At 45.1% G+C, this 15,834-nt stretch overlaps 1 protein-coding gene across 1 annotated transcript in view; it reads right to left on the bottom strand.

Moving 5' to 3' along the window:
* LOC126251279 (CD63 antigen-like) overlaps window positions 1-7,471 on the bottom strand; it is a 422,790-nt gene extending 415,319 nt beyond the window's left edge. The window contains exon 1 of the mRNA XM_049951626.1: window positions 7,266-7,471. Within this exon, the coding sequence (XP_049807583.1) occupies window positions 7,266-7,326 (61 nt within the window). The 5' untranslated portion in view covers window positions 7,327-7,471. The remainder of the gene's footprint in view (window positions 1-7,265) is intronic.
* Window positions 7,472-15,834: the final 8,363 nt, after the last annotated feature.

Below are 15,834 nucleotides of genomic sequence, written 5' to 3'. Positions count from 1 at the left end.
CAATGATACATCAGCTAAATTAGTTACTCGTTAATTGCCTCTGGAATAAGTTTATCAACACCAGTATATTAATCAGTTGCAAATTATGGGTACCTCAGTTGTATACCACTGCGTTGATTTAACCTTTGAAACTATTACAGGCTGGTTCACCCAGAAGAAATAACAGATACCACAATCAATTAAAACACTAAAGAGAGGTTTCGGTTGAAAAAAAGAAAACATGTTTCAACTGGCAGTAAAACTGCAGACTAGTTTCACTTGAAAAGAAAGAATTACTTAACTGACTCAGAATGCAAATCTCCAACAGCCTGTATCGATTGTTTTTATTCCGTTGATGCCATAGACTGGTTACATTCAAAACATGAATGAATAATTCAATGTGATTTCAGTCTTTCTCAGCGTATTCCACTGATGAATTCTTCTCGGGTTATCAGCCGAGTGGTGGCGTCGTCTTGTCGCAACGTTTCAATGAGTTTCGTTCCCATCATCTTCTGGCGAAAATGATGGGTACGAAACTCATTGAAACGTTGCGACAAGACGACGCCACCACTCGGCTGATAACCCGAGAAGGATTCATCAGTGAATAACTCAATATACGTAAAACTAAAACCGAATGAATACATTGTTTTTCAACAACGGACTGCATCAGTTGTTCCTTCAATACTGCAACGGTGTTGCATGCAGGTTTTTTTTATCGAAATATTTCCCATTATTGCTCACGTATTTATGAATTCATGATTTAGTTTGTACGTTTAGTGAAATTCCGTAACGTTCTTTTCACGTTCGATGGGCAAGCCAGTAATTGTTTTGGATTGGTCACATGCAAAAGTTCATATGTTTCTTGATTGTGGTAAATGTTCTTATTTCAGATGAACACTTCACAGAAATTAGAAGACCATTGATTAAGCATAAGGAGAAGTAATATGAGGCCACATACAGTAGTTAAGAATATGAAGGATGTGAAGTCACGATCCAAGGAAGCCTCTGGGTAGCTGCGTGTTAGCATTACATTGCACTTGCGCTTGCGCTTGAAGCTGTCTCCACGTTTTTCCCCTTTTGCAGCCTCAGGATGGTTGGCAGAGAACGTTATGGGTTACGATAACACTCTAGTATTCAAAGCCTTCCTTGCATGAAAGACATACTATCTGCTGTGCATGAACTTTTGTATAAGGTGTACGGAGTTTTCCTTGTGCTGGTGTAAATACGCAGTTTTTCGTTACTTTTTTGGATTTGAATGATCGATTTTATTCACCACGTAACTGATTAGAGTCGCGGAGATGCTCAAATGGCTATCCACTTTTTTTTTGTCGTATCCACTTAAATCATAATGTGCCCCCACCCACAAATGTGTTAACATTGACCTTGGTTAAGTGGTTGCATTTTACCTCATCAGCGGAATTCCGAACTTATTGAAATAAATCGACACGGATTAAAGCAAACTGTAGACCATCAGGGTCTTTCTGAAAAGCGGATTGTCTGCGTCGAATTGACGTTTTAGAAACGATAAAATCACTTCGTGCAATACTTTGTCCAAGCACATCGTCCTCGTAGGTCTCACATATGTTGAGCTGTAGGATGTGAGGTCCGCCAGTTACGCAAAACACCGTTATTTCTCAGTACTAAAACATGTTTCAGCACCACTGTGCCTTCATCTGTAGGTTTCCGTTTTATTTATTCTGTAATGTGAACATTTTTATTAAATCATTACAAAATTATGTGGATGTTTAGTTCAAACAATAGTTCGTTTCTTTTTGTTAATACCTTTACACTTGGTGTGCACGACTTTTTCGGATAACTTGTGTATTATTTACTAAAGGTAGCTTGTCATCTGCAGCAAAACGATGTTGATGAGAAATTTTACTGGGAGTTGACCTATGATCTAGAATGTAATTTAGTTTGTCGTGATAGGTTAACTCCCAGAAAACTTTCTCATCATCATCGTTTGGTTGCATATAACAAGCTACCTGTAGTAAATAATACACAAGTGATCGGAAAAATCATACACACCAAGTGTAAAGGTATTAACAAAAAGAAACGAACTATTGTTTGAACTAAACATCCAGATAATTTTGTAATCATTTAATAAAAATGTTCGCATTACAGAACAAATAAAACGGAAACGGACTGATGATGGCAGAGTGGTGCTGAAACATGTTTGGGTACTGAGAAATAACGGTGTTTTGCATAACTGGCGCACCTCACATCCTACAACTTTAACTGCAAACACGGTCAACGCAAGGAGCTGCAAATCCATATGAAGATTACGTTGAGCTGTCTCCGCTTCCTTTGTCACTGCATTACCTAAAATTAAGTATTTGCCGTTTTTCATTCACCACTACTTTGCTTAGCTCACAAATAACACTAACGAATGCATATTTCCGTAACTGAACTTCTTGTGACAGACTGAACCCTCCAAACAACAGAAGACAGAGAAGATATGCAGTCACTGCTTACCTAGCACGCAGTGTTGAGGAAACGTTAAAAATATAATAAACTTAATAGTATGACGGCACTGATAATAATGCGACATTTTTAAGTATTTAGAAATTTTGTAAACTTTCTTTTATCCAGTGATACTATACTGGAATCGGGTATTTTGATTTTTAATCGCAGTACCAGAATGACGCGGAGCACTGAATCTAATGCCCTGTAAGTAAGCGATCTCTGACCGAACTGCTGTTTCAAGCTATCGCTGCAGTTCATGGTTAGTGTCCTTCCACTGAAACAGCCATCGCTCTTATTGGGTCGCACATACCTCTCGGCACTAGGAACGAGGTGGCCCAGTGATTGGAAGAGCTCAGACGGATGAGGCTTTAAATCCTCGTCTGTCCACGCTGAATTACGTTTACGTGTTCTTCCTAAATCGATTAAGGCGAATACCGAGATGGCCCCTTTCTAAAGGTCAATGTCGAGTTTCTTCGACATCTTTCCTGTGTACGAGCTTGTATACCGTCTCTAATAACTTCGCCGTAGACGGTACGATAAAACCTGACCTAACCTTTCCCTCCTCTCCCCCTGCGGTCGTTGCCTTCCACGGTACGCATTACGCGGGCATGTGCTGAGCAGCAGGCAGTGTGTCAGGAGCGCAGGAGCTGCCGCAGGGGCGACAAGTATGCGGCGCGCGGCAAGCAGGAGGCCTTCACATTTACACCCAAGGAGTCTGAGCAGCCGGCCTGGGGCTGGCGCTGAACGGCGCAGTCTGTTATACGGATTAACAACGTCCTACCGCTGCATACGTCTGATACTCACAGTCTTGCAAAGCTATCTGCTGTTATGCACTCTTTTGACAACGAACGACGTAAACATACACAATTACATATGTAGGGGATGGGCAAGTACGCACATCGTATAGCAACGCTTTGAATTAGTAATCTTTCGTGACTATTTTTATCACACATGGAAAGGAAAGTGAGCTGTCATGCTCAGCTTCAGGAAATTGAGCTGCTCCTCACGTATTGCTTATGTACAGGGTAAAAATTATTCAAGTATATATAATAATTCCAATCCCAAAGAAAGCAGGTGTTGACAGATGTGAAAATTACCGAACGATCAGTTTAATAAGTCACAGCTGCAAAATACTAACACGAATTCTTTACAGACGAATGGAAAAACTGGTAGAAGCCGACCTCGAGGAAGATCAGCTTGGATTCCGTAGAAATATTGGAACACGTGAGGCAATACTGACCTTACGACTTATCTTAGAAGAAAGATTAAGGAAAGGCAAACCTACGTTTCTATCATTTGTAGACATAGAGAAAGCTTTTGACAATGTTGACTGGAATACTCTCTTTCAAATTCTAAAGGTGGCAAGGATAAAATGCAGGGAGCGAAAGGCTATTTACAATTTGTACAGAAACCAGATGGCGGTTATAAGAGTCGAGGGGCATGAAAGGGAAGCAGTGGTTGGGCAGGGAGTGAGACAGGGTTGTAGCCTCTCCCCGATGCTATTCAATCTGTATATTGAGCAAGTAGTAAAGGAAACAAAAGAAAAATTCGGAGTAGGTATTAAAATCCATGGAGAAGAAATAAAAATGTTGAGGTTCGCCGATTACATTGTAATTCTGTCAGAGACAGCAAAGAACTTAGAAGAGCAGTTGAACGGAATGGACAGTGTCTTGAAAGGAGGATATAAGATGAACATCAACAAAAGCAAAACGAGGATAATGGAATGTAGTCGAATTAAGTCGGCTGGTGCTGATGGAATTAGATTAGGAAATGAGACACTTAAAGTAGTAAAGGAGTTTTGCTATTTGGGGAGTAAAATAACTGATAATGGTCGAAGTAGAGAGGATATAAAATGTAGACTGGCAATGGCAAGGACAGCATTTCTGAAGAAGAGAAATTTGTTAACATCGAGTATAGATTTAAGTGTCAGGAAGTCATTTCTGAAAGTATTTGTATGGAGTGTAGCCATGTATGGAAGTGAAACATGGGCGGTAAATAGTTTGGACAAGAAGAGAATAGAAGCTTTCGAAATGTGGTGCTACAGAAGAATGCTGAAGATTAGATGGGTAGATCACATAACTAATGAGGAGGTATTGAATAGGATTGGGGAGAAGAGGAGTTTGTGGCACAACTTGACTAGAAGAAGGGATCGGTTGGTAGGACACGTTTTGAGGCATCAAGGGATCACAAATTTAGCATTGGAGGGCAGCGTGGAGGGTAAAAATCGTAGAGGGAGACCAAGAGATGAATACACTAAGCAGTTTCAGAAGGATGTAGGTTGCAGTAGGTACTGGGATATGAAGAAACTTGCACAGGATAGGGTAGCATGGAGAGCTGCATCAAACCAGTCTCAGGACTGAAGACCACAAGAACAACAACATGAGAAAAACGTAAATTACTTTCAAACTACGGCGTGCACAGACTTTATTCAACATGTAAAAGTCACCACACATCTTCGGATTAGGTTATGACATGTTCGATACTCTTGCCATCATTGGCGATGATGTGGCGCAGACGAATAGTGAAATTCTGCATGGCTGTTTTCAGTTCAGCGTGTGTTCAATCCGGAGAATATGGTGGCCAATCGAGGCCCATGCCAGTGGCCTCTGGGTACCCCAGGGCCAGAATGCGGAACCCAAAGTGCTCCTCCAGGACATCAAGCACTCTCACTTCGGTATGGGTCGAGCTCCGTCTTGCATGAACCACGTCTTGTCGAAATCAGCGTGGCTTTGGATAATGGGGATGGAATCATCTTTCAAAACCTTCACGCACCGTTCGGTAATCATCGTGCCATCAAGGAATATCACACCGATTATTCCGTGACTGGACATTGCTCACCACACAGCCACTCGTTGAGGGTGCAGAGATTTCTCGATCGCGAAATTCGGATTCTCAGTCCCTCAAGTGCGCCAGTTTTACTTACGGACGAACCCATTCAAAAGAAAAACGGCCCTGCTGTCAACCATGCAGTTTGAGCGTCTTAACGTAAATCGTTCAGAAGTTTTGATGATTTTATTTCACATAGATCAATAACTGTCGCCCTGTATTACGATCTACCAGCAGGTTTTGCTTTCACCGTAAGTGCAACACCAGGGAGTTTGCAGTTCCAATGATATCATATGTCGTTGCTATGTGATAAACACATTACTTGCTTTAACATTTCCAATGAAAATTGATGTGCTATTTTTATATATACATTTGATGTTCTAACTTTCTTCTGGGCTGTATTAAATGTACCATAAATTAAACGGCTATCCGAATATATTTACTCAAAGAAATTGCAGTAGTTCAAAAGAAACATAACTTTCACATACTGCACATTAAGTTTTTTTAATTATCTTGTGGCCGGCCGAAGTGGCCGTGCGGTTAAAGGCGCTGCAGTCTGGAACCGCAAGACCGCTACGGTCGCAGGTTCGAATCCTGCCTCGGGCATGGATGTTTGTGATGTCCTTAGGTTAGTTAGGTTTAACTAGTTCTAAGTTCTAGGGGACTAATGACCTCAGCAGTTGAGTCCCATAGTGCTCAGAGCCATTTGAACCATAATTATCTTGTGCACACAGACGCTTGTCGCCGTTGTTAGAAGGCATCTTCAGTGGATGTCCTGAAATATTACTCGACTTTTTCGTTTGTACGTATAGGTTATCGTTTGGTGATAAAGGTTATAGATTTAAAACAGTTCGTTGAGGATTTTGTAGTAAAATTGGAAAGTACTTACAGATCAGCGTATAATTCACTATTTGTAAGCCAAAAACGAAAAAATCGTATAATATTTCAGGACACTCATTGAAGATGCCTTGCAATTAAGGCGAAACGCGTCTGGATGCACAAGATAAATAAAAAAATCTTAATTTGCAGCATGCAAAATGCGTTTTTCTTTTGAACTACTGTAACTTATTTACAGCTGCTGCGAGAATGGCCAGCACAGAGAAACTTTTTAAACAAAGAAGATTGTTTCGCACATTGATTAGTCCCTTGTCACGGAATTAAATTCGTAGCACAATATCAACTGTATCTTACGTTGCGGCAATTTATTAAATTACGTTGACGTATTCAGAACACAAAATGCAAAGAGAGCATTAAACATTTACAATATTATTATATATTTTGTCAAAAAATTATGAGGTGATCACTGAACCCAGAGATCGCGCCTGCTTTGTTGACTATTAGTATTTGACAAACAAATTAGGGATAAAAGTTTACATAAAATTCACTTAAATGAATTTGATCAGTAAAACGGTTCGTTATTTTTAACTCATCCGTTAAGAAACGGAAAACAGTTCATTGTTATTTCAGCGTTTGGGTCAGAAGCAGACTGTCCATTGATAAAACAATTGTTATGCCGGGGATTTGACAAAGGAGGACAGTACTAACCAGGTATAGCACGTAACGAAAACTAAGACGGATTTGCGATCGATAGTTGAAAACATGAGGTCAAAGCGTAACTCAAATCTTCTAATACGTTATTTGCAGCGTAATATCAACTCTCTTGATAGAACAAAATGTAATTGAAATTTAAATAACTGCTTGCAAGCATGTAAGTGTTAGTAATTTTTGGAGATAGGTAACTCTCTACTGGAAAAAAAATGAATTAAGAGAACGGCTTGTTTTCCGTATTTGCTCTTGCTCTCTTCAGTTTTTTTTCTTAAACATTAATCTAAGCCCACAGTGACGCGGAAATTGGATTTCAAAAAATGCAATATAACACGACACTCTATACCACAACCGGCATAATGAATACTCTGAACGCTCTGAATAGACTCTGAAGATAAAATCTAATGCAAAGTAAGTAATTAAAAAGGCAATGAGCATCATTTACTCACGGTTGGTCCCCAAGCCCACGATCTCCAAGAAGAGTTGGCGGAACTCTTTGGTTGTCAGCATCTCGAGATTACAAGGCAAACTCCAGTTGCCAGCAGCTCGCGTTTTTCTAGACAATAACGTCTGCTTAGGGATATGCTGTGTAGCTGTACGTCACACACGTCGTATATAAGCAAAAAAAGGTAACGGAAGAAGTGCTGCTGTGGTGCACCTACTATGAGAGGCGACACAGTAGAGGTGGCGGCGCCCCGTTCGCAAAATGAGATCTGGAAGGCTGCCACGGAAGCCATTCGCCGCGCACAGTACGGATGCTTGCGCTACAAACGCATCGCTGAGCTGAAGCCACAAAACCTGCTAGCACACAATCATGTAACTCTGAACTAGGTGATGCCAGCCAGCCGTGTGTCCGTCCTGTGCCTCTTACTTGCATTCACGTCATTCGCGAATTCTGTTGGTATTTCCCTGTTGGTTATACACAAGAGTTCCACGCGGTGGAAACCTATAACGCAATTTCTATCTGTTACATAAATACTACAAAACAGAAAATGCAGATCAGATCGTACCGTACCGTGAACATCGAGGTTATTCGAAAAGAAACGCTGTTTCGGCTGGGCAGTGATGAAGAAAAAAAGGTGTCAGTAGGTTTCACGTCGTTCACTCAGCGTGTTTCAGGAAAACCACGCGAACGTGAAGTAGGGTTGCCAGGACCGTATCTGGACCCCCCCCCCACCCCGCCCCTTTCGAATTCAAAGCCAATGTCAACCACTACGCCACCAAGCTCGGTAGAATCTCCTAAGTCCGACCATCGTGGTGTGAACACGGTCCAGTCACAGTAATGTGAGCACCTGTCAGAAGCATGAATAACTACATTCTGCAGCGCCGAAGTGGAGGAAGAGTGTCAATGAGGTACTGGAAGATACCGACAGGGATGTAGAGCCGTGCCGACTCCGGAGCTGTGGCCATGTGTTGAGTTTCTTAAAAAAATGTTCAAATGTGTGTGAATTCCTAAGGGACCAAACTGCTTAGGTTATCGATCCCTAGACTTACACACTACTTAAACTAACCTATCTACTTCTACATCTACATGGATACTCTGCAAATCACATTTAAGTGCCTGGCAGAGGGTTCATCGAACCACCTTCACAATTCTATATTATTCCAATCTCGTGTAGCGCGCGGGAAGAATGAACACCTGTATCTTTCCGTACGAGCTCTGATTTCCCTTATTTTATCATTGTGATCGTTCCTCCCTATGTAAGTCGGTGTCAACAAAATATTTTCGCATTCGGAGGAGAAAGTAGGTGATTGGAATTTCGTGAGAAGATTCCGTCGCAACGAAAAACGCCTTTCTTTTAATGATGTCCATCCCAAATCCTGTATCATTTCTGTGACATTCTCTCCTACGCTAGGGACAACACACACACTCAAGCCCGAGGGAGGACTCGAACCTCCGGTGGGACGGGCCGCGTAGTCCGTGACATGGCGCCTCAAACGGCGCGGCTGTTGAGGTTTAATCGCGTGAACAGCCCGATCGAGATGGTCCCATAGAATGTCGACTGGGTTTAAATCAGGGGAGTCTGGTGTCCTGGGGAGCACGGTAAACTCATCCTAGTGCTCTTTGAACCACGCACATACACGGCGAGCCGTGTCTACATCTACGTGATTACTCTGCTATTCACAATAAAGTGCCTGGCAGAGGGTTCACTGAACCACCTTCATGCTGTCTCTCTACCGTTCCACTCTTGAACGGCACGCGGGAAAAACGAGCACTTAAATTTTTCCGTGAGATCTCTGATTTCTCTTATTTTATCGCGATGATCATTTCTCCCTATGTAGGTGGGTGCGAACAGAATGTTTTCGCAATCGGAGGAGAAAACTGATGATTGAAATTTCATGAGAAGATCCCGTCGCAACGGATAACGCCTTTGTTTTAATGACTGCCACTCCAATTCACGTATCATATCTGTGACACTATCTCCCCTATTTCGCGATAATACAAAACGAACTGCCCTTCTTTGTAATTTTTCGATGTCATCCGTCAGTCCCACCTGATGGCGATCCCACACTGCACAGCAGTACTCCAGAATAGGGCGGACAAGCATAGTGTAAGCAGTCTCTTTGGTAGACCTGTTGCACCCTCTAAGTGTTCTGCCAATGAATCGCAGTCTTTGGTTTTTGCTCTACCCACAATACACGTTGCACTGTCCTGCTGGTTGATGGCATCGTGCTGAGGAAAAAATAAACAGCATGTAAGGGTGAAAATGGTCCGTAATGATAGATGTTACGTGTGTTGATCCATTGTGTCTCCCAGAAAGATGAGATCACCCAGGGAACGCCATGAAAACAAACCCCAGGCCATAGTGCTTCCTCTTCCGGCATGGAATATTCTGACAATTATTGCAGGGCCGTTACACACCAATGGCCATCTGTCCGATGGAGCGTAAAACGTGGTTCATCTGAAAAGGCCATCTGTCGCCATTCAGTGGACATCCAGTTGCGGTATTGGCATGCAAACTTCAGCCTTCATCGCTGATGAACCGCAGTCAGCATGGACCACGCGCTTGCTACGGAGGCTCATACGCAGAAACGTTCGCTGAATGCTAGTTGAGGAGACACTGCTGGTAGCCCCTTGGTTAGCTCAACCGTTGCCCGTCTACTCGCCCGTACACATCTCTGCGTCTATGTTTCAGTCTTCCGACTGATGTGGTCAGTTCGTTGTCTATCTACTTTTTTCCTTCTCGAGCTCGCATTGGTTTTTGGAGGAACTGAGTTAAAATGCCGGTTAGCTCATGCCAATTTCCGTGGTTTATCAAAATCAGTTTAGGGAAATGTCAAGACAGTTCCTCTGAAAAGGCTGCCGTTGGTTTCCTTTCCCAATTCTTCTCTGAACAACTATTATGCCTTCACTACTACAACTACATCTACATCTACATATACCTACTCCTCAAGTCACTGTACGGTGGTGGTGGAGGATATCATGTAAAACTACTAGTCATTTCCTCTCCTGTTCCACTTGCAAATAGAGGGACGGAAAAATTACTATCTATATGCCTCCGTATGAGCCCTCATCTTCGGGGTCCTTGCGGGAAAAGTATGCTGGGGGCAGTAGAATCTTTCTGCAGCCAGCTTCTATTACCTAAGACGTCTTCGAGCCATTCACATATCTGTTTAGCGAAAAGAGCATCATCTTCCACCCAGACGTTCCCATTTGACTTCATGAAGGATCTCCATAATAAACCCGTGCTGATCGAACCTACCGGCAATAAATCCGGTACCCTGCGTCTGAATTGCTTCGATGTCTTCCATTGAACCGATCTTGTGGGGACCCCAAACACTCGAGCAGTATTCAACAATGTGTCGCACAAGTGCATTCCGACTGAACAAGCCTCGAAAGGCACAACGATACCGACAGACCGCCGAGTCCTCATCAGCCGACAGGCGTCACTGGATGCGAATATGGAGGGGCACGTGGTCAACACACCTCTGTCCCGGTAGTATTTAGTTTTAGTGTCCGGTGTCGCTACTTCTCAGTCAAGTAGCCCCTCAATTGGCCTCACAAGGGCTGAGTACAACCTGCCTGGCAGCAGCGCTCGGCAGACCCGAACGGTCCCGGTCACCCGCCCAAGTACTAGCCAAGCCCGACAGTGCTTAATTTCTGTGATCTGTCGGGGACCGGTGTTACCACTGCGGAATGGCCATTGGACTCTGTCCCTTATTGATGAGCTACAATTACCTAAAATTCTCCCAATAAATCGATGCCAATCATTCAGGTTCGCTTCTACCATCCTTTCATGCCCGTTCCATTTTACATCGCTTTGCAACGTTACGCCCAACTATTTAATCGATGTGTCTGTGTCAAGCAGCACACTACTAATGCTGTATTCCAATATTACAGCATTGTATTTCCTACTCTTCTGCATTAACTTACATTTTTCTACATTTAGAGCAAGCTGCCGCTCATCCCACCAACTACAAATTTTGTCTAAGTCATCTTGTATTATCCTACAATCGCCGGCCGCAGTGGCCAAGCGGTTCTAGGCGCTTCAGTCTGGAAGCGCGGGACCGCTTCGGTCGCAGGTTCGAATACTGCCTCGGGCATGGATGTGTGTGATGTCCTTAGGTTAGTTAGGTTTAAGTAGTTCTAAGTTCTAGGGGACTGATGCCCTCAGATGTTAAATCCCATAGTGCTCAGAGCCATTAGAACCATATCCTACAATCATTCAACGAGGACATCTTCTCGAACACTACAACGTCATCGCCAAACAGCGCTGATTGCCGCTCACTCTGCAGGCCTACGTCGGATCATTTATGTATATAGAAAATAAAATCAGTCTTATAAATAATTCAAAAGCCAAGATCGCTTAAACACTGTTTACTAGATGACAAGTTTCAACACATCATCGGATCTGAATATAGCTTAACATGCATAAATGGTTCAAATGGCTCTGAGCACTATGGGACTCAACTGCTGTGGTCATCAGTCCCCTAGAACTTAGAACTACTTAAACCTAAATAACCTAAGGACATCACACATGCCCGCATCTCGTGGTCGTGCGGTAGCGTTCTCGCTTCCCACGCTCGGGTTCCCGGGTTCGATTCCCGGCGGGGTCAGGGATTTTCTCTGCCTCGTGATGGCTGGGTGTTGTGTGATGTCCTTAGGTTAGTTAGGTTTAAGTAGTTCTAAGTTCTAGGGGACTAATGACCATAGATGTTAAGTCCCATAGTGCTCAGAGCCATTTGAACCATTTTAGGACATCACACACACCCATGCCCGAGGCAGGATTCGAACCTGCGACCGTAGCAGCAACGCGGCTCCGGACTGGAGTGCTAGAACCGCACGACCACCGCGGCTGGCTAACATGCATAAATCATTTGGATACAACGATACATGAGGCAGACCAGCTGATATAAAATCATTGCTGGTCTGCCTCATTTATCGTTATATCCAAGTGATTTATGCATGTTGAGCTACATTTAGATCCATTGATGGCACATTCAGTTTGTTGAAACCGGTCATCTAGTAAACAGTGTTTAAGCGATCTTGGCTTTTGAATCATTTATATAGCGGAGTGAACGCCCCACAACACACTATGTGTTCACTGCAAAATCGGTCTTGTCACACTTCCCTGGGCCACACCTGACGCTACCCTTCTCTCTGATGAACACTCACCGTTGAGGACAACCTGCTCGGTTCTGTTACCTAAGAAGTCTTCGAGCCACTCACATATCTAGGAGCCTATTCCATATTATCGTACCTTCGTTAACAGTCTGCAGTGGGGCACCGTGTCAAACGCTTTTCGGAAATCTAGAAATATGGAATCTGCCTGTTGCCGTTCATCCACAGTTCACAGTATATCACGTGAGAAAAGGGCAAGCTGAGTTTCACACGAGCGATGCTTTCTAAAACCGCGCTGATACGCGGACATAGGCTTTCAGCCTCGAGGAAATTTATTGTATTCGAACTCAGATATGTTCAAGAATTCTTCAGCAAACCGATGTTAAGGATATTGGTCTGTAATTTTTCGGGTCCGCTCTTTTATCTTCTTATATGCAAGAGCCACCTGCGCTTTTCCCAATCGCTTGGGGCTTTTCGCTGGGCGAGAATTACGTAATAAATGCAAGATAAGTGAGGGGCCTGTGCCGTAGAGTACTCTACGCAAAACCGAACTGAGATTCCATCCGGATGTGCCGACTTATTTATTTTCAGCTCTTTCAGTTGTTTCTCTAATCCAGGGTCGTATCGCTATGTCGTCCATACGGGACTCTGTGAGATGGTCAAACGATGGTATGTTTGAACAGTTCTCCTGCGTGAACGATTTGTTAATAGCCAAATTTAAAACTGCTATTTGCTTCTGTCCCGGATTCTTCGGCCGACGTTCGTCTGATGATTTTACTGACGTTTCGCCAGCACGAGTGGCTGTCATTGTCAAAGCTTCACCCTCCATTGCCAGTGGTGAACTGGAGCCGAGGTCGCGGCCGCAGATAATACACTCCTGGAAATTGAAATAAGAACACCGTGAGTTCATTGTCCCAGGAAGGGGAAACTTTATTGACACATTCCTGGGGTCAGATACATCACATGATCACACTGACAGAACCACAGGCACATAGACACAGGCAACAGAGCATGCACAATGTCGGCACTAGTACAGTGTATATCCACCTTTCGCAGCAATGCAGGCTGCTATTCTCCCATGGAGACGATCGTAGAGATGCTGGATGTAGTCCTGTGGAACGGCTTGCCATGCCATTTCCACCTGGCGCCTCAGTTGGACCAGCGTTCGTGCTGGACGTGCAGACCGCGTGAGACGACGCTTCATCCAGTCCCAAACATGCTCAATGGGGGACAGATCCGAAGATCTTGCTGGCCAGGGTAGTTGACTTACACCTTCTAGAGCACGTTGGGTGGCACGGGATACATGCGGACGTGCATTGTCCTGTTGGAACAGCAAGTTCCCTTGCCGGTCTAGGAATGGTAGAACGATGGGTTCGATGACGGTTTGGATGTACCGTGCACTATTCAGCGTCCCCTCGACGATCACCAGTGGTGTACGGCCAGTGTAGGAGATCGCTCCCCACACCATGATGCCGGGTGTTGGCCCTGTGTGCCTCGGTCGTATGCAGTCCTGATTGTGGCGCTCACCTGCACGGCGCCAAACACGCATACGACCATCATTGGCACCAAGGCAGAAGCGACTCTCATCGCTGAAGACGACACGTCTCCATTCGTCCCTCCATTCACGCCTGTCGCGACACCACTGGAGGCGGGCTGCACGATGTTGGGGCGTGAGCGGAAGACGGCCTAACGGTGTGCGGGACCGTAGCCCAGCTTCATGGAGACGGTTGCGAATGGTCCTCGCCGATACCCCAGGAGCAACAGTGTCCCTAATTTGCTGGGAAGTGGCGGTGCGGTCCCCTACGGCACTGCGTAGGATCCTACGGTGTTGGCGTGCATCCGTGCGTCGCTGCTGTCCGGTCCCAGGTCGACAGGCACGTGCACCTTCCGCCGACCACTGGCGACAACATCGATGTACTGTGGAGACCTCACGCCCCACGTGTTGAGCAATTCGGCGGTACGTCCACCCGGCCTCCCGCATGCCCACTATACGCCCTCGCTCAAAGTCCGTCAACTGCACATACGGTTCACGTCCACGCTGTCGCGGCATGCTACCAGTGTTAAAGACTGCGATGGAGCTCCGTATGCCACGGCAAACTGGCTGACACTGACGGCGGCGGTGCACAAATGCTGCGCAGCTAGCGCCATTCGACGGCCAACACCGCGGTTCCTGGTGTGTCTGCTGTGCCGTGCGTGTGATCATTGCTTGTACAGCCCTCTCGCAGTGTCCGGAGCAAGTATGGTGGGTCTGACACACCGGTGTCAATGTGTTCTTTTTTCCATTTCCAGGAGTGTATGTACCTGGCGCGCCAACGTCCGAGGGCTTCTCCGCGGTCATTTCCGGTGCGGTTCTCCTCTTGCTACCTGCGACGGTATGAGCGTATGAATCATGTCTCTTTTCTGGCTCGGGTGGTGGTTTGATAGTTTGTGCAGGTATCGGTCCGTGTGTGTCGGTTTTCGGTACACACTATGTCCCAGGTTTTCGCCGTCCCTTGTGACCAGCACCTCTAGAAATGGTAGTTTTTTCTCCTTTTCCGCTTCCATGGTAAATTTTATTTTGGTGTGGACGCTGTTCAAGAGCCATAGGAAGTCACCGAGCTGTTCTTCAGCATGGCTCCACACAACGAAAGTATCATCGACATACCTGTATCACACCTTAGGTTCACAAGTCGCCGAGTCCAGTGCCTGTGCTTCGAAATGTTCCATGAAGAAGTTGATCACCACTGGACTCAGAGGACTACGCATGGCGACGCCTTCCAGCTGTTCGTAGAAATTCCCATTGCACGTGAAATAGCTCGTGGTGAGAGCGGCCAGATTTAAAACTTGGGCTTTCGTTGTGCTACGCTCTACTGCAACAGACTGGTCAACGAGTGACTCGATGGAAACCTAGTGATTTACCATAGCACGAGAATTTTCTCGGATTTTGGTCAACAGAACATTAATAAAAGGGGTATTGCAGCGCCTGTGTTATTCTGATTACGACGCAAAGTATTGTGACGTGCCAGTTGCTCGGCCACCATTGACCAGAAGTTTTCAATTGGTGAGAGATCTGGAGAATGTGCTGGCCAGGGCAGCAGTCGAACATTTTCTGTATCCAGAAAGGCCGTACAGGACCTGCAACATGCGGTCGTGCATTATGCTGCTGAAATGTAAGGTTTCGCAGGGATCGAATGAAGTGTAGAGCCACGGGTCGTAACACATCTGAAATGTAACATCCACTGTTCAAAGTACCGTCAATGCGAACAAGAGGTGGCCGAGACGTGTAACCAGTGGCACCCCATACCATCACGCCGGGTGATACGCCAGTATGGCGATGACGAATACACGCTTCCAATGTGCGTTCACCGCGATGTCGCCATACACGGATGCGACCATCATGACGCTGTAAACAGAAGCTGGATTCATCCGAAAAAGTGACGTTTTGCCATTCCTGCACCCAGGTTCATCGTTGAGTA

The sequence above is a fragment of the Schistocerca nitens genome, chromosome 1 (assembly GCF_023898315.1).
Source record: "Schistocerca nitens isolate TAMUIC-IGC-003100 chromosome 1, iqSchNite1.1, whole genome shotgun sequence".
Classification (NCBI taxonomy): Eukaryota; Metazoa; Arthropoda; class Insecta; order Orthoptera; family Acrididae; genus Schistocerca; species Schistocerca nitens.
Note: the sequence above shows the minus strand (reverse complement) of the source record. Positions and strands in the feature narration are given on the sequence as shown.